This window comes from Aureobasidium pullulans (assembly GCF_000721785.1).
Source record: "Aureobasidium pullulans EXF-150 unplaced genomic scaffold scaffold_4, whole genome shotgun sequence".
NCBI lineage: Eukaryota > Fungi > Ascomycota > Dothideomycetes > Dothideales > Saccotheciaceae > Aureobasidium > Aureobasidium pullulans.
The window spans coordinates 730,436-750,895 of record NW_021941024.1 but is presented as its reverse complement, the minus strand read 5'-3'; the positions used below and the strand labels follow the sequence as shown (position 1 = coordinate 750,895).

The 20,460-nt window shown below is 50.4% G+C and overlaps 9 protein-coding genes across 9 annotated transcripts; 6 read left to right on the top strand and 3 right to left on the bottom strand.

Moving 5' to 3' along the window:
* Positions 1–118: 118 nt before the first annotated feature.
* M438DRAFT_268670 (purine nucleoside permease) lies at positions 119–1,399 on the top strand (the record flags this gene model as incomplete). Its single annotated transcript, XM_029900276.1, has 2 exons — positions 119–275; positions 450–1,399. 2 exons carry the CDS (start codon positions 119–121, stop codon positions 1,397–1,399), a joined length of 1,107 nt encoding a protein of 368 aa, XP_029763255.1.
* A 308-nt stretch (positions 1,400–1,707) lies between these two features.
* Positions 1,708–2,480, top strand: M438DRAFT_343460 (uncharacterized protein). The gene has a single exon (XM_029904988.1). The coding sequence runs from the start codon at positions 1,752–1,754 to the stop codon at positions 2,346–2,348; it is 597 nt and encodes a 198-aa protein (XP_029763254.1). The 5' UTR covers positions 1,708–1,751; the 3' UTR covers positions 2,349–2,480.
* A 2,261-nt stretch (positions 2,481–4,741) lies between these two features.
* Positions 4,742–7,132, top strand: M438DRAFT_395309 (uncharacterized protein; the record flags this gene model as incomplete). Its single annotated transcript, XM_029909205.1, has 1 exon — positions 4,742–7,132. One exon carries the CDS (start codon positions 4,742–4,744, stop codon positions 6,728–6,730), a length of 1,989 nt encoding a protein of 662 aa, XP_029763253.1. The 3' UTR covers positions 6,731–7,132.
* A 1,000-nt stretch (positions 7,133–8,132) lies between these two features.
* M438DRAFT_268845 (diphthamide biosynthesis protein) lies at positions 8,133–9,761 on the bottom strand (the record flags this gene model as incomplete). Its single annotated transcript, XM_029900289.1, has 1 exon — positions 8,133–9,761. The coding sequence occupies one exon, from the start codon at positions 9,759–9,761 to the stop codon at positions 8,133–8,135; it is 1,629 nt and encodes a 542-aa protein (XP_029763252.1).
* Positions 9,762–9,960: 199 nt separating this feature from the next.
* Positions 9,961–10,774, top strand: M438DRAFT_343458 (mitochondrial import inner membrane translocase subunit tim-17; the record flags this gene model as incomplete). The annotated part of the gene is made up of 4 exons (XM_029904987.1): positions 9,961–9,995; positions 10,053–10,139; positions 10,210–10,332; positions 10,387–10,774. The coding sequence occupies 4 exons, from the start codon at positions 9,964–9,966 to the stop codon at positions 10,625–10,627; spliced, it is 483 nt and encodes a 160-aa protein (XP_029763251.1). The 3' UTR covers positions 10,628–10,774.
* Positions 10,775–11,161: 387 nt separating this feature from the next.
* On the bottom strand, positions 11,162–13,041 carry M438DRAFT_353115 (uncharacterized protein; the record flags this gene model as incomplete). The annotated part of the gene is made up of 3 exons (XM_029906844.1): positions 11,162–12,732; positions 12,783–12,828; positions 12,880–13,041. 3 exons carry the CDS (start codon positions 13,039–13,041, stop codon positions 11,162–11,164), a joined length of 1,779 nt encoding a protein of 592 aa, XP_029763250.1.
* A 203-nt stretch (positions 13,042–13,244) lies between these two features.
* Positions 13,245–14,574, top strand: M438DRAFT_291940 (CDK-activating kinase assembly factor). Its single transcript, XM_029901765.1, has 2 exons — positions 13,245–13,307; positions 13,383–14,574. The coding sequence occupies exons 1-2, from the start codon at positions 13,256–13,258 to the stop codon at positions 14,432–14,434; spliced, it is 1,104 nt and encodes a 367-aa protein (XP_029763249.1). The 5' UTR covers positions 13,245–13,255; the 3' UTR covers positions 14,435–14,574.
* Positions 14,575–14,822: 248 nt separating this feature from the next.
* M438DRAFT_267897 (kinase-like protein) lies at positions 14,823–16,986 on the top strand (the record flags this gene model as incomplete). The annotated part of the gene is made up of 2 exons (XM_029900214.1): positions 14,823–14,866; positions 14,922–16,986. 2 exons carry the CDS (start codon positions 14,823–14,825, stop codon positions 16,984–16,986), a joined length of 2,109 nt encoding a protein of 702 aa, XP_029763248.1.
* A 366-nt stretch (positions 16,987–17,352) lies between these two features.
* M438DRAFT_353112 (uncharacterized protein) lies at positions 17,353–20,250 on the bottom strand (the record flags this gene model as incomplete). The annotated part of the gene is made up of 1 exon (XM_029906843.1): positions 17,353–20,250. The coding sequence occupies one exon, from the start codon at positions 20,248–20,250 to the stop codon at positions 17,353–17,355; it is 2,898 nt and encodes a 965-aa protein (XP_029763247.1).
* Positions 20,251–20,460: the final 210 nt, after the last annotated feature.

The window sequence follows — 20,460 nt, the reverse complement described above, 5'->3', positions numbered from 1 at the left end:
CTCTGCCCTCCTGGGTTTGAGCTCCGTTGTTTCTGCTTCTGTTCTGCACAAGCCTGTCGCTGTTGCTGAAAGATCTCTGGATTACCTGGTTGTCAAGCCGAAGGTCATGCTCATTGCAATGTTCACACCCGAGGCAGAAGTCTGGTACGGAATCCCTGAGTTCAACCTTCTGGCCAGAAACATTACCCTCCCCGGTGCATCACCCCTGTTCCCCCACGTTCATTGTACAGAGGACGGAGATGTCTGCCAGGTCATTACTGGTGAGAGTGAGATCAGTAAGTAAGCCGAAGTTACACGTTCAGCGGGCCAGTCGTGCATCTTGGCCAGCATTGATGAGACGGCGTCCAGGACGCTTTCAGATTGATATTGGGAGTCGACTTGTGAGCTGGCTCACTGAACAAGTACCTGATTCCATTCTTTCACAGCACGTTGCTAACTCCACCTTAAAGATGCTGCAGTCACGATCGCCTCGCTCGTGCGTAGCCCTCACTTCGACCTGACCTCCACCTACTTCATGGTCGCCGGTATTGCTGGAATCAACCCCGAAGTCGCAACCATCTGCTCGGTCACCTTCGCCCGTTACGCTGTCCAGGTCGCTCTTCAGCACGAGTTCGACCCTCGCGACATTCCCGGAAACTTCACTACCGGATACATTCCTCTTGGTGCTACCAGCCCTTCTGAGTACCCTCTCAACATCTACGGCACCGAGGTCTTCGAGGTCAACCAGGACCTGCAAAAGATTGCTGCAAACTTCGCTCGTAAGGCCACTCTCAACGACAGTGATGCCGCAGTTGCATACCGCACCTTGTACGCCAACGACGACATTTACACCGCTGGTGCTTCTTCCACTGGTCCCAGTGTTGTCGAGTGCGATGTCGCTACCTCGGACGTCTACTACTCTGGTCGTCTCCTTGGAGAGGCTTTCGATAACTTCACCACTTTGATCACCAACGGTACTGGCAACTACTGCTCTACCGCTCAGGAAGACAACGCAACCCTTGCTGCTCTCCTGCGCGCCGCCGTTGAGCAACTTGTCGACTTCAGCAGAATCATCGTCATGAGAACTGCTTCTGACTTCGACCGTCCTTTCCTCGGTGGTTCCGCCACATACAACCTGTTTGAGTCTTCGGTGCAGGGTGCTTTCGAGCCCGCCATCAACAACCTTTACCTCGCTGGTGTCAAGGTCGTCGAGGGAATTCTTGACGGCTGGAACAGCACTTTTGCCCAAGGTGTGAACGCCACCAACTACATTGGCGACATCTTCGGCACTCTCGGTGGCGAGCCAGACTTTGGCCTTGGAGCCGAAGTCTCTGGCGACATCTTCTCGAAGAGATCTACCATTGCTAAGAGAAACACCAAGGGCAGAAGAAACGTGCCTGTTCACGTTCCTCGCGCTTAGGAATTGGCTAGTCTGTTCCCTTGCCCGATGTGCTCAAGTTTTAAGGTAACCATCAGTCCGCTTACCGGATGATGAAAGTAAAAATTGTACATACATAATGTCTACGCCTGACCACAATGGCTGGCTGAATCAACATAATCTAGAGACTTGAGAGCCCCTGATGTCGGAGATAACTGACTATCCAAATGTGAAATCGACGTAGGCCTCTGTCTTCCTTAGACGGCCTGTTGAGGTTAACCCAATCATTTATGGGAGTTGTCAATCGCGTCCAGATCCGGGTCTTGGCATGCTTTAATGAAGTTCTTCGGCATTCTTCAAATTGAAAGTTGTCACCACAGCAACTTCAACAATAATGGCTTTGGCTTCAATTTTGCAAACTCTTCGCCCGTTTGGACTCAGGGCTCTCCCGATGACCGCTTCACCTTGTCAATTCACAACATGCTGTACCTACCATGAACGTCCACGTCTGGATCCTGAAGGAAAATCGAGTCGAAGTCGACCGCGAGAAGCGGAACAAACAGGTGACGCTGAGCTCCGCATCATCAGGCGCAATCATGACAGAGATTACGCACGCAGGAGGCGCTCGAGTGAGAAGTACGTGGCTGCAGAAAGGGCTTCACAAAAAGCACGAAGGGCGAACAACCCAGAATTGTTGAGCCACGGGTTGCGCGCGTGGGTCACGAGGAACATGCTCGCCATCCAAAACAAAAAGTTCGAGTGGAAAGTGGCGACCCCGGTGTATTCGGAGAAAGTTGAGCATCTGTGTTCCACCTGCGATGTCTTCAGGTTTAGGAAGTTGTGGTGGGAACATCCAAACGGCTTCGAATGCCATGATTGCTACACAAAGAGGGATTGGATTACCGAAGTCAGCCCTGTGGGATTAGAAGACCACAAGTTTGGAGAACTACGGGCACTCAAGAAAAGTCCTTTAGGAGAGCCTAAGCATTAACTTTTATGGACTCTTGATTTATACCATGTGCGTTGTCTGGTCTCTGACCAACGTATAACTCCCTCTGCGTGTTCTCAAAGTTATATGAAGGGTCAACCACGCTTTTGTTGTTTTTGAGGATGATCGTTGCAGCATTTGAATTTGGCTCTGTGCGAGTAGATCAATTCAGATCACTTGCCTTGAAGCATGCTGTCGCTCGTACCCAGCGCCAATCCATCGCCCACCTTGATTTGCACATCGAAAAAGAATCAACGATACAGATAGTATTCAAGATGGGAGGGCCTGTGAGAATTTGGAGATTGATTATCTCATTAATCAGACGCGAGAACGAGCCTCGTCATTATTTTATGCAGGGTGTTGGCCAATCAGAGGGCTGGAAACGACGTGTCGTTCTAGCGTCTAAGGGCTAAATGAACGTCTTTTGGTGACGGTGTACAAGTTCTCAAATTTTGAAATGGCTATCTCCCTCTCGAACAGACGTCAAAAATTGACCATAATTCAACACTATAAGGCGTATAGGTAATATTAGTCCTAAAACACAGACCTAACATACAGCTATATAACAGTCTAAAAATTAGTCGAAAATACGCTGTTTCAGTAGAGTTATTACTGACAGAGATGATTTTAGGAATTCGTCGTCGAAGTTCATATTGCGCCCGGGGGCTTCGGTCGCAACACGACGACAAATTCTAGCCATTTCACTAATTAATTAATAACAATTCAACCATAGCAGCTATTAAGTTACTTATAAGTTTCAATGTAAGTGCTATATCTATTCTTTCTATCTATCGAAAAAAAAGTCGAAAAATCCTTATGTTTCTCTATTGTCTCTTCTTTTCCCTACCCCCTACCTACTAAAATAGAGACTATTACTTCTAGTACTACTTATTTAACTATAAGAGCTCCTTATTTACACTGTTAGCTACCCCCCTAGCTAGTTAGCTACTTCTCATATGTTGTTGTTGCTATATAGTAGTAGAATACGCCAAAATTTACTTGGATTTTAAGAATCTGTTCTCATTTTAAGGATTAGCGTTTTACGCATTATTGCCACTCGATAGGGATATATAAAATAGGCGCACCTATAGAACACAGTAGTGCGCATCTACTAGTAGTAATAACTAGTTGCCGTTCGTAGAATTGTGGTAGAGCTGTCGAAAAAACAGGTCGAAAAATCATGGATTTTGACCGATTAGTGGCAACCTCTCACTAAACGAGTTCATTATTAAGATCTTAGACGTTATATAAAGAGAGAGAGAAAATTTCATAAATCCGTCATAATTACATAAGTCTTATACGATCTTTGTATAACGTCTGATTCATGAGATAAGAGATTGAGATATATGTGCTAGTAGAGTGCCAGGGTCACACCCACCACGATGCCTACATGGATATGAAAAGCTCTGTATTTTTTTCCACGTCTATTTATATTCCTGTCCAAAAGTTCGACTACGGTCGCAATGAACGTCTTGGCTCAGCAGACGTTGTGCTTATGTGCAGGTAGCATACCCACATAAGCAACCATGCGGACCACATAGACATCATGCTCGCCGCAGTATGAGATCCAACAGGATTCCCATTTCGTGTGCGTATAAGAATACGACGAAGGAAGGATCGCTGGACCGTTGATGTCGGCCGACGGCCAATAAGCGGCGGTTTTCCTGGGCGCCTTTGCTTCCTTGCATGCACAGCAACAATGCACAGCCGTCGGCCGCAAGAGAGCCGAGAGAACCTGTCTTCCTTGAGGATCCGAAAGCAGGGCTGAGCAAGTACGTAGAGAGACGTTGGTATTGTCAGACCAAAGTAGATGTCATTGTGCGCATCGCCCGGCATGACGATACCGAGCGAACCGGAGAGGGCTGCCGGAGCTGAGGAGCAGTAGCGTTCTGGTGGCTACAACGCCACGCGGCTGCATCTGCGATGAAACAGCTGAAAGATACTGTCACCTAGTCGATGTACAAATTGATCTGCAGGGTTCCTCCGCGGCGACCAACCACACGGAAGATCGACTTTGAGGAATTGATCTTGTGCTCAAAATATCTTTTTTGAGCACGCCTGATATTGCGACAGCGTTTACCGCGCTCAGCATGGGCTGCACCTTGCGCTTTCTGCATAGAAACAACTCACTATATGCGCGCGTCTCTTGGTAGTAATCTCAGTGTTATATGGAAGAGCGTATTGCAGCGTATGCAAACACGACAATAAGATGAAAAGCGAGTCCGCCAAGGAGTGCTGGGTCCTGCATGAAACTGTAATAACTTTAGCGGGTACGTCACTTTACTGGTACCGTTTCCGTGGGAGCCGGCAGACTCTTGATATATCTTTGTTTGCCCCGTTCGCTGGTTGATCCCTGTCATTCATTTTCCATTCTGTATCTCTATCTTGGCGACAGGATGAAGGCTCACTCTGCATTGACCGGCCTGGTGTCGGTTGCCGCCCTTCTCCCCGAGGTTTCAGCCAACGTTATTGCTATTCGCGACCCCTCTGTTGAGCAGGTCGCTGCAGAGGCTCTTGCTGTCCCTCTTGCCGCCCTCAAGCGCGCAGCCCCCGACGCACCTAATGGATATGTTCCCACACATGTCAACTGCCCTTCAAACCGCCCGACCATCCGCAACGCAACAACAATCTCTCCCAACGAGACCGAATGGCTATACGTGCGCAGAAACAACACTGTCTCGGCCATGAGAGACTTGCTTGGTCGCATGAACATCACTGGACTCGACACCAACTCGTACATTGACAGCGCAGCAAACAACGTCAGCGCTCTTCCTAACATCGCCATTGCCGGATCTGGTGGTGGTTACCGCGCCCTCATGAACTACGCCGGTGCCGTAGCAGCATTCGACAACCGCACATCAAACTCTACTGGAGCTGGTCAGCTCGGTGGTCTCTTGCAGGCCTCGACTTACCTTGCTGGTCTTTCCGGAGGTTCGTGGTTGGTGGGAAGTCTTTTCGTCAACAACTTCACCTCGGTCGAGAACATTCTGGCCCAGGATACCGGCGACAATGGTGGCACATGGCAGTTTGGAAACTCGATTCTTGAAGGCCCCTCAAGCAGTGGTCTCCAGATCCTGAACTCTGCTGAGTACTACAAGGACATCTACGACACCGTTCAAGACAAGAACGATGCCGGTTACGAAACCACCATCACCGACTACTGGGGCCGCGCTCTCTCGTACCAGCTTATCAACGCTTCCATGGGAGGTCCCGCTTACACTTTCTCATCCATTGCCGACGACGAAAACTTCATCGCTGGAAACACCCCCATGCCTATTTTCGTCGCTGATGGCCGTGCTAGAGGCCAGCTCGTCATTGATGGTAACGCTACCGTCTACGAGATGAACCCTTGGGAACTTGGTACCTTTGACCCTACTACATACGCATTCGCCCCTATTCGCTACCTCGGCTCAAACTTCTCTGATGGTGTTGTCATCGACGGCGACATGCAGTGTGTCCGCGGATTTGACAATGCTGGTTACATCATGGGAACCTCCAGTTCTCTCTTCAACCAGGCCTTCCTCCAGATCAACGGTTCCTCTGGTCTGATCAACGGCGTTCTTACCAGCATCCTGGCCAACATTGGTGAGGACAACGACGACATTGCCAACTACCCTAACCCCTTCTTCGGTGTGAACAACCAGACCAGCCGTGTCGCTACTACCGATCAGCTCACTCTCGTCGATGGTGGTGAGGATTTGCAAAACATTCCTCTTCACCCTCTCATCCAGCCCGAGAGACACGTCGATGTTATTTTCGCCATTGATTCATCCGCCGACACCACCGCTGACAACGGAGGCGCTAACTGGCCTAACGGCACTGCCCTGGTTGCCACCTATGCCCGTACCTTCTTGGATATCTCCAACGGCACTTCTTTCCCTGCCGTTCCTGACCAGCAGACTTTTGTCAACCTTGGTCTGAACAACCGTCCCACTTTCTTCGGATGCGACTCTAGCAACACAACCCACATGACTCCTCTTGTGGTCTACCTCCCCAACGCCCCTTACGTCTACCACAGCAACGTCAGTACCTACGACCTGTCTTACAACGACACTGAGCGCAACTACATTATTGAGAACGGCTACAATGTTGCCACCCTGGGCAACGGTACCCTCGACTCAGAATGGCCCACTTGCGTCGGCTGTGCCATCCTCAGCCGCTCCCTCGAGCGCACTGGCACCACCGTCCCCGATGTCTGCAACCAGTGCTTCCAGCGCTACTGCTGGGACGGCACCGTCAACTCGACCACAAACACCACCTACGAGCCCCCATACAAGCTCGCCAAGGGCGACGTGCTCGGCTTCTCCAGCAGTGGTTTCAAGGCCGCAGCACCCACATTGGCTCTCGCCGTGTCCGCTGTCGCCACTGTTTTGATGATCATGTAGATTGCGATAGGTGCTTTTGTTTTGTTCGTCGCCTTGTGGTTCAAATAACACCTCTTTTGTCGTCTTTCTGGAAAGACATTCCAATTTATAGATGGATAGATAGCCGGGTGTTTCTCGGTTTTGGAAAATAGAGAACAAACAGCTTCTTGATTAATGAATCTTCAAAAAAATATTTTACATTTACACAAGATTGTTTTCACTGTCGAACCGTGCTCTTCGTGGGATTTTGACGTCCAGTTTAGCCGTGTGTTGCATTGACTTGAAGGAGAACCAGGAATACCGAAGTCAATAAAATCAGTGACGCAAACACGAATAATAGATTCTTAATATCGACATATGCGGAAGGGACTACGGAGGATGATACGAGAAGGAAGCCACGGCTCAGGTGTGAGTAAAAACGACCAAAAGATTTGAATTTGGAACACATCAAGAACCATTTCTTCCTTAACATTATGTAAAAGCCTTCTGAACACAAGAAGCAAGAACGCATGATGACTTGATTGTAGATTAAGTTGATTGCTATTTCCTGAACAAACTATGGAAGTTGTGGAATATTAGTGTTTCAAGGAGCAGGAAGGTGGAGTACATTTCAGTTGCTAACTTCTTATGTAGGCTCGGTGAGATCTTTGGTTTGAAGGAGGTCGAACGACCATTAACTCCTCATCCACCGCAATAGCAGTGTATACATAGTGCCCTACGCATATTACGAGATGAGGTGTAATATATTATGTACAACCCAAAAGAAGAGGTCCAGTGTAGTGATCAGTTGCTCGATTCTCGCTGATCATAGAAGAGTACTGGAAGATACATCCGGGCTCTGACTGCGTGCTCGACGGCTGATGCTTAGATCTGTGTGTACAGCAGATTTACTCGTGCTTGTATAACCACAAGCCAGTCCGTGGTCGTATCAGAGAAGGGGTGGGTTTCTAGTCAGGAACAAACCTGCTAGCGTCGAACCAGCATCTTTAGTAACACCAGAGAGTGTTCAGCTAGGAGGTTGGATGAAAGTGTCCACAGAGCTTCGTCATGCAGAGAGAGGGAATGCTCTGCTCTGGTCATGATGGCAGTCTCTGAAAGGTATTTGATCCTAAGATATTTCATTAGCCGATAGCCCAAACATTGGTAAAGCAGAAATCCATGTTGCGGAAAAGGCTGGTTGTTTCTTTTCAGACCAGAGAGGCATCTACTAAAATACTCTTCCTGAGTTCTCAGCATCTGCACATAGTGCATAAGCTGTCCCTATCAGGTGTTCATCCTTTGAACCAGCACAGTTCGGCAACAAGAAGAATAGAAAATGTGGTCCTTACCTTTTATGTCGTGGACGTTAGCAATCACGCTCTACGAGTCGGGTATGGGCAATCCGTGGTGGCTGGCCAAGTGGCTGGGTGAAGTGGTGGTTTCATCATGAGCGCTCAGAGTCACCAACCACATATCCTCGGGCGACACCACCACGGCCTTCTTCCATGGCTGCGCCCTTGATCTTGCCTTCTTCGTCGTAGTCGTATACGATTTCATAGTCAGTGCCCAAGCCCTGCCATGTACGCTTGCTGCGCAAGTATTCTGCAGCAGGAGAGACCTCGCCACCGATTTGGGCGAGATCACCGTTAGCACGCTTGATGAGACTGTTGGCAGCAGTCTTATTCGAAGCAGAAGCGGAAGGTCGCGCCATGGGACGACTTTGCGAGACGTAGCGTCCAGTTCGGAGATCGAAGACGGGTGCTTCTGACTCCGAGTCTGAGTCGTCATTGATGCCTTCACCATCTTGCTCGTCGGACTCATCGTCGCGAGTACCTTCGCCGCGAACGACAGTCTTCTTGCCTAGCAGTGACTGGAAATCACTGTTCCACTCTCCAGTCCAGATACGGTCGCGTTCATCGGTGAGAGCCAGAGCCAACTCGAAGGGCGTGATGATGGGCTTCCAGAAGTCCTTGCTCTCGATCAAACTGCTCTCCCAACAACCAATGATGACCCAACCATCAACCTCGGAAAAGTTTGCAATCTTGGCGGCATTGACCTTGCCCACAACGAAAGTGTAGTACTTCTTACCAGCGCGGGTGATGAGGTCCTGAACATGTGCCAAAGCTTCCATATAATTCTTGACTGAAAGAGTGTTGATCAGGATACCAAAGACTGAGACAGTGCTGAGGTTTGTGACGAGAGCATATCGGCGACGGAGGATCTGAGCAGTCGAGGCTGACATGGCTTGAGGGGCCTCGGAACCTTCAGAGATGGTAGGGTAGATGTCAATGGAAGCGACGCGAGAGGTGAGGTTGAGAAGGAGGGAGGTCGGAGGCTCGGAGATGTGGAAGAGCGAGTAGTCGCGAAGAACGGTGGCATCCTCATCTACGCCAGCAGGGACTGTGCGGTTAGGCAACAAGGACGAGGGGTTATGTACGACGGAGGTGGAAAAGAGGTTGGTGTAGCCGACCTTCTCGAGGGCAGACTGCAGAGGTTGGACGTGTTCGGAATAAGGAATGTCGGCCATCAAGACTACTTTGTGGTCTTTCTCCGGGTATGTCTTCTGGAAGCTGGCGACTACGGCATCCAGATCAAGCGGGCGGAAGGTAAAGACATAGATGACGGGCAGTCTTTGTGTAGGAGAAAGGCAGGTGCGGCCGTAGTGTACAACGACCTCGGCAGAGACATGCTCAGCAGCGACCTCATCAACACAGCATGCACCGTATGAAGTGTCACCCAAGATGCACAATCTCTCTCTCTCAGAATCCAGCGAAACCTTGTCCAAAGCTTCAGTCACGTCCTCATTCTTTTTCTGTAGATCAAGCTCTTTCTGCAATGCTTCGAAGACCCTCGGCGCATCTGTCAACATATGATCCGGGAACTGAAGAGCTATCTTCTTGTATTTCCCATGTCGGATTTCTTGGACGGTCCTCTTGATCTCGTAGGTGAGGTATAATTGTTCGTCCGAGAAGGTTCGCACGAGCGAAGGGTCGATGGCCGGAGTCGGATCCTCAAAGACATGTGTGTCCGGAGTCGACAAGACAGGCGCCACCTCTGGCGGACCGAGCGACATGATTGCTCGATAAAATTGAGAAACAAGAAAAGTCGCGGTGCGGTGAAATAAAATTCGGACCATCACCAGATCGGAAGTCGACGCCAAGGCCGGTCTTCGATCGTCATCTTCGAAGATCCAGAAATTCTGAGCAAGAGGCAATCACCACCAGCTATACCGTTTATCCTCTTCCGACCAGACCGACACACATCTCACATTCGCTATGGACCACAGCAGAGACCCTTGCCCTTGGGTGTACGTTTTCCATTCTCGCCTGCCACTGCGACCAGCCCGCTAACTTTACTTCAACAGGGCTTTGAACGATTTTGGAGGTGCTTTCTGTATGGGCGCAATTGGTGGTTCGCTTTGGCACGGTATCAAGGGTTTCAGAAACAGTCCGTACGTTTTTGCGCAATCCTCCAATATGACCACACGACCAGAAACAGTATACTGAGACTCGACGCGACAGCTATGGAGAGAGAAGGATAGGCGCTCTGACCGCCATCAAGGCGCGTGCCCCCGTCCTGGGTGGTAACTTCGGTGTCTGGGGTGGCATGTTCAGCACCTTTGACTGTGCGGTGAAGGGCATTCGGTACGGACTCCCCAACAGCTCGACTCAAGCGACGACACACTAACTGTCCAACAGCAAGAAGGAAGACCCTTGGAACGCCATCATTGCCGGTTTCTTCACTGGTGGTGCTCTTGCTGTCCGTGGTGGCTACAAGGCCATGCGCAACGGTGCCATCGGTTGCGCCATCCTGCTCGCCGTCATCGAGGGCGTGGGTATCGGTTTCCAGCGCATGATGGCCGAGAACACCAGACTCGACATGCCTCCTCCACCTCCCCAAGGCATCGAGGGTGGTGCCGCCAAGCCCATCGCCGCTTAAAGGAAGAGATCAAGACAACAACAAAAAACACTTGTGTTATATACGGGTATATTCGGCGTTTGGAGCGAAAAGCATTATTCTGGGGCTGTCCTTTTTCTCTCGATCCCACACACGATATGGCGGCGCCTAGATGGGTCACTTTTTCCCGTCTTCTCTTCACTCTTCGAAATCATGTATTGTGCCGCACAGTGGAGAGGACAACTGTGCTGGTCAAATTGGTTTTTGTATAAAAGAACCAATTTTGTATTTCTATGTCTTTCATGTTATATCAAGAATCCACTTTCTACACCCAAAAGATTTTCACGTTTATGTTGAGGACGAAACTAGATACAGCGACCATGGAGAACAAGGGTCGCCGAATCAGAGAGCCCTGGCATTGTTCTAGGAGCCGTCGGTGAAGTGAAAGGCAGAATCAGCTCTCCGCCTCCACATTCGCCATCCTTGCGGACAGACTTTTGACGTTCCATAATCTCACGCTGTGTCATTGAGAGAATGTGTATGAACAACAAGATAGCCGTACTTTTATCTAGCCGTCTAGAACTTCATCCTGGCAGCCTTGAATCTGCTGACCTTCTTCAGCTTGCCATCGGGGAACTGCTCCATCAATGGGTCATCCTTCTCTTCTTCGGTTTCCTTGAAACCGCCTTGTTGACGAATGATGTTGTTGCGTAGACGGTAGTATTCAGAAGCCAGTTGACGCTGCTGCAGCTCGGGGTCAAGCTCGTCTGCTTCCTCGGGCGCACGTGCATTTGTCGACGATGCAGATGAGTGTTCGACGATGTTGTCCGAGATGACGGTCCCAGGGACTTGGCCCTGGAAAGGTTCGGGCTGAGAGGCCTCAGGGGTCGCAGCGGCTCTGTTTTGTTTGAAGCGAGAGACCTTGGCTGGAGGCTGTGCCGGTTGCGAGGGAGGTGCGACCTGAGTAGGTGCGCGCTCAACAACATCGGCAATGGGTGCGCTGCGTGGCTTGGAAATGATAGGTGCTTCTGGTGCCTTTGGCGCTTCTTGAACATCAAGCTCTTCAGAAAACCTGACTCCCTTCTTCGCAGATGCATCTGCCCTAGCTGGTTCCTTGCCCTTTGAGGATGCTGACTTGATGTTTTCGCCCGAAGCGCCTTCCTCACTGCGAACCACAAGTCGGCGAAGTCCTTCAGGGTCATAGACAGGATCGACCTCTTCAAGGTTGGGCCCAAGGTTTCCAATGACTCTTGAGCGAAGTTGTTTTTCCAGCTCCTGCATCTGATCGCGATAGCTCTTGGTGACGCCAGGACGGATCGATCTTCCATGCTCATCTTCTTCCTCTGATATCTCGCTGTCATATTCGTCGTCGAAATAGTCTTCGTCGTCCTCGAACTCGGACAAGTTCTCGTCCAAATCTAGCTCAGCGACCACTTGTCCGACTTCATTTAGATTGTACTGAAGCATTTCTCTTCGCAAGCGTGCATCTTCTGGTGACTCGTCCTCGGGAATGACAGCCTGAGCTCCAATAATCTCATCGTCATCGTCCAGCTCGATAACACGCTCGCCGTTGGCGAATGAGCCATTGAACAGGGCAGGGTTGACTCCAGACGATTTGCTGGCATTGGCGTTATCAGCACGAGACGGAATCTCTCTTTCCTGAACTTCTTCTGCGAAACTGACTCCTTTCTTGGCCGCCTTCGATGATCCAGCTGCAGCTTTTGGCGTATCCTGTGATTTGATCTCGGAGGGAGCGGGTCCCTTTCCTTCAACTTTGGGCGCAGAATTCCTGGTTTTCTCTTCAATGCCTGATTTCGAGTCCATTTCTTTCAAGCCAGCTTTGCGAAGAGTTTCGATGATTTGCGCTGTTTGTTGTTCCGGTTGTGTGACTTTGCTCGAGATGATGTTGCCGTCTTCGTCCAGTTCCTCGATAATCTCAGTCATGGGGAACCCAAGTTCTGGGGATTCATCGTCCTCTTTGTCCATCTGTTCCAGGACCTCCGAAAGTTGTCCTTCTATCTTTTCCACTTGCTTGGAAATCGTTGACACATTTTGTTGGACATAGTCGAGCCGTCTGTCGATTAGCTTGGTGACCTCTATCGGATGGCGAATTGGTCCTTTTCCAACTCCGAATAATTCAAAGATTTCTGCAAAAGTTAGAAGTCAAGTTCACAGCCTGGCATAGACATGCTCAAACCTTTTGCATTTACAAGCTCTCCTCCAAACTTTTCACTGATGCGTGTCTATCTGGTATCAGTAAATGGAAATTGCAAGAGGAGTCTGAGTCGACTCACACAATCCTCTTCAGATTGTACATTGACACCCGACGAAAGCTCTTCCTTCAAGCCTTCATATTCCAGATCCCATGTTCGCCAATGCTGCAAAGTTTTGCGTAGTTTTGCCACGTTCTCTTCCAATTCGAGGCGACGGGTTTCGAGTTGCTCTAGGTCCGCCATATTGTGTTGCGACTGGATAGTAAGGAAACGGCAACAAAAAAAGATTTGCAAAAGCTACAGTATGTTTGTAATCAAAGGTTGCCTTCTCGAAGTGACCGACAATGGTTATAGAACGGCAAACGCCGGCTAACAGCGCCGAAGCACTGGCCGTCTCGAAGTGACAGTTGAGCCTCCACTTCCGACTGTTGTGAGCTCACCATCATCAGACACGAACATGTCTCGTGTTGCGCAACCCAGGGCAGCGGCAGCGCGGCCTGGCGAAGATGGTGAGCCACATATCGCCGACCTCGACCTGTCGAGTCTCCGTTTGACTGCAGGCATCGCTGACAGCCTAACCTCAGACATCTGCCCTGTATGTAAATCCTCACGCTATCTCAACAAGTCGATGCGCTTTCTGGTCAACCCAGAATGCTACCACAAGATGTGCGAGTCCTGTGTGGACCGCATCTTCTCCCACGGCCCCAACAAGTGCCCCATCGCTGGCTGTCACCGCACTCTACGAAAGCACAAGTTCCGAGAACAGACCTTCGAGGACATCCACGTCGAGCGCGAGATCGACATCCGAAAGAGAGTGGCCAACATCTTCAACCGTCGCGAGGACGACTTTGACACATTACTTGACTACAACAACTACCTGAACGAGGTCGAGGACATAACATTCAATCTCATCTACAAGGTCGACGTTGAGGAAACCGAAAAGAAGATATCCGTCTATGCCGACCAGAACGCCAAAGCCATTACTACAAATGCCGCCCTCGCATCTCAAGAAACTTACGATTACTCCGCACTACAAGCCGCAGAGAGAGAACAAGCCCGCTTACGGCGAGAGGCCTCTCGTCGGGAAGAAGAGGAAGAGCGAAGAGCACGCGCAGAAGGAAGACAGGACATCATCGATCGCCTTGCCACTGGTTCGGGCGATGCAGACACGATTGCCCAAGAAAGTCGCGTCACGCTCAAGAAACGTCTCGACAAGAAACAGGCCGCCGACAGACAGAGACAGCTGCAAGCTGCTGCTGCTGCAAAGGATGCTACGAATGGCAGCAGCGGTATTATCATCAAGGGACTCAAGACAAGAAAGGCACCCGGTCCAGAAGCACCTTTCGACGTCTATGGAGGACTCAAATTCTCAAACGAGTATCACATTGTGCAAGACCACTACGACTGGGATTGGCTTAACGAGATCGACTCGCAAGTCGCCATCATCGCAGGTGGCTACAGCAAGGATGAGTTCCATTCACGAGCATTATGCGAAGCATTTTCAGGCCTTGGAGTTATTATTGGAGAAGAAAAAGCCGAGCAGAACGGCACACATAACGCAGCCAGTATCGGAACTGCGGCAGCTATTCATGGCGGCACTGGCGCAAAGGACGTCAAGATGGAGGACCCGTTTTGAACTCATGATGAACGTTGAATGATACCCCGAAAAAGGCGTTGGCATTGCATATACATTTATTTTCTACCCTAGAGCATTACGGCTTTATCAATCGAAAGAAACCGGGAATTGTGGCATTCTCTGTGATGTTGTTGTATAGTGATTATGTTCTTGGCATTCGCCGATTGCTTGCTCAGGTGACAAGTAAGATCTTTGTTACGTATCTTACCAATTGAAGTCGCAAGTCTACCTAACCTTCTCAGTCGCCGAACAAAGACCATAGCTCTTTCCGGAGAAAACTACTTTCTCTTAACTTACCTGCCTACGAGCTTCCCAACGCAGCTGCCACCAAGCGGCTGAAACCAAAGTCAAGCATGTAAACATGGCCGACGCGGAGCCCCAGCGTCAGATGTCTCTCATACCGTACACATCTGATTCTCAGGAAATTGTCTTGTAAGACTCTATCATGTAGAGAGTTTCAGTAAGTCGTCGCATGCTAACTTTACAGACGTCGCGGTAATGCTATTGTCGTCTTCGACCCAGAGTCGCGACAACTGTCGCTGCATGGAAACCCACAGACCGCCATTGGAGGCCTTGACCACCTTGACCTGCAACAATGTCCGTATTGCCATCGACCCATGCAAGACGATACGAATTCACGACAGTATGATTCCGAAGACGAGGATGCTTCTTCGCATGATCAAAGCACCTTTGTGAACCCGGAGTACTTCCGCATGCTAGCTCATAGCATACCAAATTCCGCAGCAACCTCAAGACCAGCTTCACCATTGAAGCGACTACCAGGGCTGAAATCAGCAGGCTCTAGAAACATCAGTACCTCTGGACCTCCGACTGGAGCTGAATTTGTTGGTAGTGCTCCCTCTCCTGGCACATCAAATCAAGGTATCAAAGACGACAGCTTCTTGCCAAACTATTTCAAGCACTTCTTCGTTGAGAAAAGCGAATTGGGCCGTGGTGGCCGTGGAGTCGTCCTTCTCGTTGAGCACTACCTGGACAAGGTGTTCCTCGGAGAGTTTGCCTGCAAGCGTATTCCAGTTGGCAATGACCACGGTTGGCTCGAAAAAGTCTTGATCGAAGTACAGCTACTTCAAAGACTCACGCATCCGAATCTGGTCTCTTACCATCACGTCTGGCTAGAGGATGCACAAATCACCAACTTCGGACCAAGTGTGCCTTGCATCTTTATCCTGCAGCAATATTGCAACTCAGGAGACCTACACAATTATGTCCTTGGTTCAGCCAAGGCTCAAAGCACCACTGAAGTGTTGAAGGAAAGAATGAGAAGAAGATCGAAAGGATATGCGGAGCGTCCTACAAATCTCAGCACTCGCACGATGAACTTTGATGAGATCTTCTCCTTCTTCCGCGACATCACATCTGGCCTACATCACCTGCACACCAACGGTTACATCCATCGAGATCTCAAGCCGTCAAATTGCCTCTTGCATAACGATGGACAGAAGATGACAGTCCATGTTTCTGATTTTGGTGAAGTTCAAGCGGCAAACGAGCAACGCAACTCTACAGGAGCGACTGGCACAATATCGTATTGTGCTCCAGAAGTGCTGCAGAGACAAGGCGCAAATGGCGAGTTTGGCGAATTCACCACCAAGTCAGACATCTTCTCCTTAGGCATGATCGTCTACTTCATGTGCTTCGGTCGCTTGCCTTATCAGAATGCCGATGCTGAAAATGACGAGAACGAAGATCTTGACAAGCTTCGTGCAGAAGTATCAGCCTGGCACGGCTTCGACGATGTGACAAGAGCACGAACAGATCTCCCGGAAAAGCTCTACAAATTCTTGAAGAGATTATTGAGCCCTGATCCATCCGAGAGACCAAGCACGGAACAAATTCTACAAGCCATCAAGGCCGGAGGAGAGATCGATGACATTCCTATGAATGTGACCAGAGCAGGAGGAGACAAATCACCAGATCTCGGAAGTATGGGTTCTCGCATCTCCTCTGTGGACTCACCTGCTCCGAAGAAGACTTTACGAACAAATTCCACCCACCAAAGACCAGGAGTGTCGCAATTAGCCAGACATCATTCCGGCGAACTGGTGCACTCAAAAAGTCCTCCCCTGCAACCTCGCCGCTTCAGTAGAGATAAAAGCGTGAGCGTCAGCACGACCACAAGCACTCCTTCACCCCCAGATACCTCGACCCTTACTTTTCGTGGTCGAGATATCGGCACACCTCCCATTGCCAAACAGCCTACACGCCTTATGCTCCCACCGCCGCCTCCACCCAAGCTTGACCTCATACATACCCATCCTTCTCTCCTTCTAACTTTCAAGATCATGCTCTTCAGCTTGAAATTCTTTCTGCTTAGTTATCCATGCGCGCCCTTTGCAGGAAAAGCCTGGCTCACGTATCCGCTGATGGGTCTCGCATTGGTGGACTTTACAGTGTGGAAAGCAAATTTGAAGGGAACCTTCGCGTTGATGGTGGTGCATGGGCTTATCATTCTGGTAGCGATGAGATGGGGTGTGTTGTGTAATGGTGGGTCGGGTAGTTGGAAACCAGGAGGACTTTATGATGGTCTTTGAGTGTTTCCGACTCGGTTTCGATAGCGGGCTGTTGAAGCGCTCGAGTAAAGGGTGTGGCTAGGCAGGGTGGGAATGAAATTCATGATTATCCATGACTGTTTACTGTGACGTTGCTCATATACCTGCCATTGCACTTACGATTAAACTATAGGCAAGAATGAAGTCACGTATCTGGACAGAATAAACAGTGGAAGAGAAAAAGTAATCAATCGAGTACAACAACTACAACAAAAGCACCCAATGCCGTGGTTCGCTCTGATAGCTATCCATTAACAATCTCCATTGTCCCAAAACCCCATGTCCAATGAACAATACCCTCCCTGCAAACTCCAACCACAAGCAAAAACACAATCATGTCATCCTCGTTCAAGCAGTAACACCCCTCTTGACACCACCACCACTACTACGCCTTCTAATAGGCAAACCCACCTCTTCAACCTCACTCTCATCACTAAACCCACCCCAAGGTAAATCATCCTCACTCTCCTCCACCTCTCCATCAAGTCCAAAAGGATATTGTTGGTTCTGTTGCTGGACCTCCTTGGCTCTCTGCCCCAGCTCCTCAACATCAATACCCAAACTCTGCAATGTGTTTTCCACTTGCTCTTCATCCATTTCCTGCTGCTGATGCTGTACATCCTGTGCTTCGGCAGAACTCTTCTGACCTTCGAGGACATCATACAGGGAGTAGATTTGATCACTGCGACGTTCGATTTCAGTCATCAAAGCGGTCATTTTGGCTTTGACGGCCAGACGCTTGCGACGACCGAGGGCGGGATCGTGTTGATTGTACATTTTTTCGAAAGAGGCGAGTTGGAGTTTGAGATGTTTGACTTCATCTTCTAGTTGTTTGAGGACGGTGGCCAGAGCGATGGGAGGGGATTGGGAGGGGCGGATGGTTGCGTTTGTGTCGTCGATGTCGCGGGAGGACACGGGGATGGGTGTGGGGATCGTGATGTCCTTGTCTTGCGAGTCCTTTGAGGGGCAGGCGGTGCAGTTGAGGTTGTCGTGGGAGATGTCCATGGCTGCGTTTGTAACGGTGGCCTCGGCGCCGGGACCGGTGTGGAGAGTGATGTCGGGGAGGATAAAGGCGGAAGTCATTTCTTCGATGCTCTTGCTGCGGTTTCTGCGGCGTGATGAAGTGCTCATGAATGAGGCCTCGGTTGACTCTCTAGGCTCAGAGTACGAGATGGCATCTGACATGTGAGGTGATTGAATGCGAACATTCTTGGGCAAGCCAGTGTTCTCATCGACTTGAGATCTGATTGTGAAACGACCTATGTCGTTGTTGGTGATGTCCCTGAGGGAAGACTTGCGAGGTGCAGCAGTCATGGTGGAAGTTGCGTTCTCCTGAGCTGCAGGGGCAGAAACAGAGCGTGCAGTCTTCGAGGCACGACGCTCTTCCTCAAGAGTCTTGCGCAGCTTTGCTAGTTCCCTGGGGTCGAGGAAGCTCAGGTAAGTGATATCCTTAGAGTCTTCCTCAGCCTCAACAGTGTCATCTCTGATAGGCCTCGAGAAATCAAGGTTGGTAGTCGAGTCAACATCGCTGACGTCCACAACGTGCTGAGGCTTTGAGGTAGTCTGGCGGGTGTTGGACTTCGAGCGCGAACGAGAACGAATGTTGGCAGGCGTAACACCCGAGCGCGACTTCTTGATCTCATTCTCGATGCTGTCCAGAATGTTGTGCTTGGTATCTTGACCAACTCTTCCACTTGCTCGGCGCTTGTTTGTAGCCTGTTGGTCGTCTGGAACAAAGCGTGGCTTGATTGATCTGGAGGTTTGGTCTTGAGCAGGAGCGGATTGCATGGTCAAATCATGCTGCATATCCCGAACAGCGGCCTCGCGACGATGGATCTTTGCTTTCAAATCAGACTCACGCGAATTCCATTGCTGTGTCTCATCGTTGAACTGGGCCTTGATTTGAGCAAGTCTGACACGCAGACGACCGTTCTCAGCTTGCAGAGCTTCAACATCAGCTTCGAGATGCTCGTTCGACTCACGCAGCTGGAGGTTCTCGTTTTTGAACTCCTCAGAATTGTAGTAAGCAACGCCAAGTTGAGTGACGAGGTCGTCGCGCTCCTGAGTCAGACGCTTGACAGCAATGTCATTGACCGAGAGCTTACGCTCGCCATGGTCGAGGCGGTCCTGCAGAGTCTTTACGGTAGATTGCAGGGTAGCTCTCTCGACACGCCATCTCTCTTTGGCGCTACCGTCATCGTCCTCGCCCAGTGCACTGTCTGGCCGGCGCAGTTTCTGTTCAACATCGAGGCGCGACTTGAGGTGGCCGACTTCGGTCTCGTACTCTTCTAATCTCTTCTGGGCTTCGCTCTTTTCAGTCTCGAGGTTTGCAACCTTATCTTTCAGAAGTTGGAGCGAAGCAAAGATGGCTTTCTCCTCGTCGGGCACAGCGATCGAGTTGATGTTCGCGTGAGTGACGGTGTTGGTAATGGTAGGGTTGTTGTAAGAGGCAGAGGTGAAGCGGGAGCGCGATTTCTGCGAGCGTGAGAAGACTGGAGTGCCGTCTTTGCGTACACCAGATACGAGCTCGGTGATATTGGGAAGATCGGGCAGCATGAAGGAGGCTTGCGTCTGAGTGCCGCCGGTCCATGTAGCAGTAGGGTTCTGGATTGGGCGCTGAGGGGTGCCCATGGATTGTAGGCCCTGGTCGTGTGAGTATGAGGTGGGCAAGTTTGCCGAGGTGAAGCGGGTGTTGCGCGGCTGGACGGTCTGGGTGGTTGGACGGTCTTCGCCGACAAAAGAGGATTCGCTCTCGCGGTGGACTTTGTGGTGCATGTCGGACAAGGAGCGGCGCTGTGATGCATTGGCTCTCTTGTCGCTCGAGTGGGCGCGTCGCAACGAGGCTTCCTTTCTCAAGCTGTCGGTCTTCTTAGGCGTAGGACGCGTGCTCCTCGGAGGAGTGCTGTGCAAGTCGTATAGGCTGTCGCTGGGCAGAGGAATGTCTGATATGTCGAAGGTCTTGGGGCTGCCTTTCTTGCCGCGTCCGGCTTCGATGGACATGGAGACTTCGGGCGAGGGGGAGGGCGACTTCTCAGTAAAGTCCGGGAAGCTGTCGCGCACGAAGGACGAGTCTATGTGCATTGCGGGCTGTGGCGGGTTGTAGTAGCTGAAACGCTGAGCACTCGAGCGGAGGTTGGGCAGCTGCAGCGATTGCGTCGCCGTGTCGAATTGCTGTGTCGACTCGAACTCGGGCTGGAAGCTCGACATGGTCGATGTGTTTCCTGGCGATTGGCGAGGCGAAGGCATGCTAGTAGCAAGAATGCCTGGTTATCCAATGCTGGAGAAGGATGCTTGAAACTTGACACGACACGCCGGTACTAGTACAAGTCTCGCGTCAACATCAAAACACTGCAAGTAAACATGCCGCACGCCAAGACAATCTGACTCTGTCCAATCATATCCTACCATCCACTCCTCCATCACGACCACCACATCGTCACAACATTTGTCACCTCT

What these genes read in the sequence shown, in the direction of transcription:
- M438DRAFT_343460 (XM_029904988.1), top strand. Translation starts at nt 1,752, where the DNA reads ATGGCTTTGGCTTCAATTTTGCAAACTCTTCGCCCGTTTGGACTCAGG.
- M438DRAFT_291940 (XM_029901765.1), top strand. Translation starts at nt 13,256, where the DNA reads ATGTCTCGTGTTGCGCAACCCAGGGCAGCGGCAGCGCGGCCTGGCGAA. An exon ending in AGCGCGGCCTGGCGAAGATG is followed by an intron (nt 13,308 to 13,382) that starts GTGAGCCACATA and finishes GCCTAACCTCAG; the next exon opens with ACATCTGCCCTGTATGTAAA.